At 54.1% G+C, this 2,456-nt stretch overlaps 1 protein-coding gene across 2 annotated transcripts in view; it reads right to left on the reverse strand.

Moving 5' to 3' along the window:
* Positions 1-1,825, reverse strand: part of SYNGR1 (synaptogyrin 1) — a 22,348-nt gene extending 20,523 nt beyond the window's left edge. The window contains exon 1 of one of the 2 annotated variants that reach the window (XM_011964198.1): positions 1,705-1,815. In XM_011964198.1, coding sequence (XP_011819588.1) covers positions 1,705-1,806 — 102 coding nt within the window. In that variant the 5' untranslated portion in view covers positions 1,807-1,815. Of the gene's footprint in view, positions 1-1,704 lie in introns of both variants that reach the window. The other variant, XM_011964199.1, reaches the window with a different exon arrangement.
* Between the last annotated feature and the right edge of the window lie 631 nt (positions 1,826-2,456).

Consider the following 2,456-nt stretch of genomic DNA (forward strand, 5'->3'; position numbering starts at 1 on the left):
GCTGAGGTAGGCAGATCGCTTGAAGTCAGGAGTTCGAGACCAGCCTGATCAACATGGTGAAACTCTGTCTCTACTAAAAATACAAAAATTAGCCAGGTGTGGTAAAAAGAAAAAAAAGAAAAAGAAAAAAAAGAAAAAGAAAAGAGCAGATGGAGGAAGAAGTCATGGAGTTTAGACTCAATAATGATAATGGGAAGCAGAGCCGTCCCCTGCAAATGCCACGCCCTTATAGCCTGCTGGTCCACAAGTGGGGAAACTGAGGCTCGGGGAAGGGAAGGTACATCGCTGAGGACACAGACAGTCGCTTGCAGTCTCCTGAACCCCCTGCAAGACTGTCAGCTGCCCTCTATGTCAAGGGTTTAACTTCTCCATTTAGCTGCTGTCCCCTACCCCGAGTGGGAGCTCCCCCAAAGCACGACACGAGCCTCAGGTTTCTGCTCCTCAGCCACTCACAGTACATGGGAGGAGGAACAGAGACTTGCCCAGGGCCTGCTGTGTGCCCAGAAATGGATGCTCTCGACTCTACCAGCTCAATATTCTTATTCCCATTCTAGAGCTGCTTCTAGGGACCTGCCCAGTTCTCACAACTGGGCAGGAGTGGAGTTGAGGCTTGAACCTGAGTCTCTCCGGATCCAAAGCTGGTGCCCTGTGCCAGGCAGCATCCCTGGGTCACTTGCTAAGGCCAGATCTGCAGGGACAGCAAGGAGCACACAGAGCAGCCGCAAGGAGCCACTGGAGAACCGGAAATGAAACCAGAATGAAATTCCACACTGGCCACAGCAGCCGAGGCACCGGGGGAAATTCATTCAACAAGTGGATCTGCTGCAGGGAAAGGAGACAGGTCTTCAGAGGCAGAGCCAGAGGCAGAGCCTCTCCCAGAAACAGGAGCGGACGGAGGGTGATGGTCAAGGGAGGACCCAGGTCACCAGTAAGCAGAGGGAAAACAAGCTTCCCTCGAGCTAAAGCAAACGCTAAAAAAAGGCACCAAGGTAAACCTGCCAAGCCTCTTTGGTTTTTTTCCGCCCTCTTTAAAATCCAATCCTGAGTCTTTTTTAAAAACGGATTCCAGATGGCGCTTGGTGGAGATCTATGTCAAACTCAGAAAAACAAATCAGAAGGAATCTCAGAATCTTGGATTTCAGGATCCTTGGCTGCTGGATTTAGAGACACACAGAAACAGAGACCCAGAAGCACCAAGGCCTTTGTGGTCTACCCTGGTCTCATCTGTCCCCCTTCCCACCCTATGTAGCCACCCCAGAGGGCTGAGGGTGGGTGGTATCCTCAGGCTGTCTGACAGCTCTGCAGCCGCCTTCCTACCTTCCCCATCTTCAATGGGAGTGAACTCCTCTTTGCCCTCTGAACGCTGCTGGGATATAGTGACTCCCAGACACCTGCAGGGACACCCCACTTTCCAGTCACTCTTTTCCACCCTGAGCCTTGGGCACTCCTGACCAGGACCTATTTACAAGTGTGTCTCCACCCTGTGACTCTGAACCAGCCCACAGCCTCCTCGGAGCTGACGCCAGTGGAAGACGGCACCTAAATCATCTCTTTTAATCCTCATAAAAATCTGCAAAGAAAAAACAAACCTGAAATCATCCCCACAAAGCAGTCTTATACTTAGAGCATTTCACAGTCAGGGAGGCTAAGGCTCAGAGAGGCCCTGCCTCTGGCTGGCCCACAGCAGGTAAATGGGGAACCTGCCTCACTTCCGGGCCTGCTCCTCCAGCTCACCCACGACCTCCGTGTCCAGCTGCCTACCCATGAAGGATCGAATTCCAGAATCCCAAACTCTAAGGTCAACATGAGACCAAGGAGGCACACCTGCTGGTCCAGAGCCCTGTGTCCCGCAGTGCAAAAGGACACTGGGCTCACTTTATTTGAGGGGAGATGGTATCTCCCCTCTGCAGACAGACCACCCAGGGTGTGCCTAGGACCCACTGCAGGGCGTCGGCTAACGAAGGTTCAGGGCAAGCTGTGCCCAGCCAGCATGGGGGTGGCTGAGATCACTGTTACGTTGCCAGGAACCTCCTAGAGGCCTGGTTTTAAACGTTTTTAGACAAATGCTGGCTTTCCCCAGATAAGCTGCAGAGAGATGACATCTGGAGCCCATGGCACTCTGTCCTCCCAGCTCCAAATGGAACTGTCTACTTTGCCCTGCGCAGGAACATCCCTGAGCTGGGTGGCTCGGGGGAGCCCTGGTCCCTGCCCTGCGGCACAGGCAGCCAGGCAGCTGGCCCCTGCCCGTGCCCAGGTGCTGACACCACCACAGCCTCCTCTCCAGCCTCCTTCAGGCAGTCCCCAGGCAGCAGCCAGAGGGATCTCACCCACTCCAAATTTCAACAGTCCTTCTGCAGGCTGCAGATAAAGTCCATCACCCTAGAATGGCCCTGAGGTCCCCCTGCTTGGGCCACAAGTCCTTCTTCCAGTGCCCCAGGCTCTCTCAGCCTCCCCAG

Source organism: Colobus angolensis, unplaced genomic scaffold, assembly GCF_000951035.1.
Source record: "Colobus angolensis palliatus isolate OR3802 unplaced genomic scaffold, Cang.pa_1.0 Scaffold65, whole genome shotgun sequence".
Classification (NCBI taxonomy): domain Eukaryota; kingdom Metazoa; phylum Chordata; class Mammalia; order Primates; family Cercopithecidae; genus Colobus; species Colobus angolensis.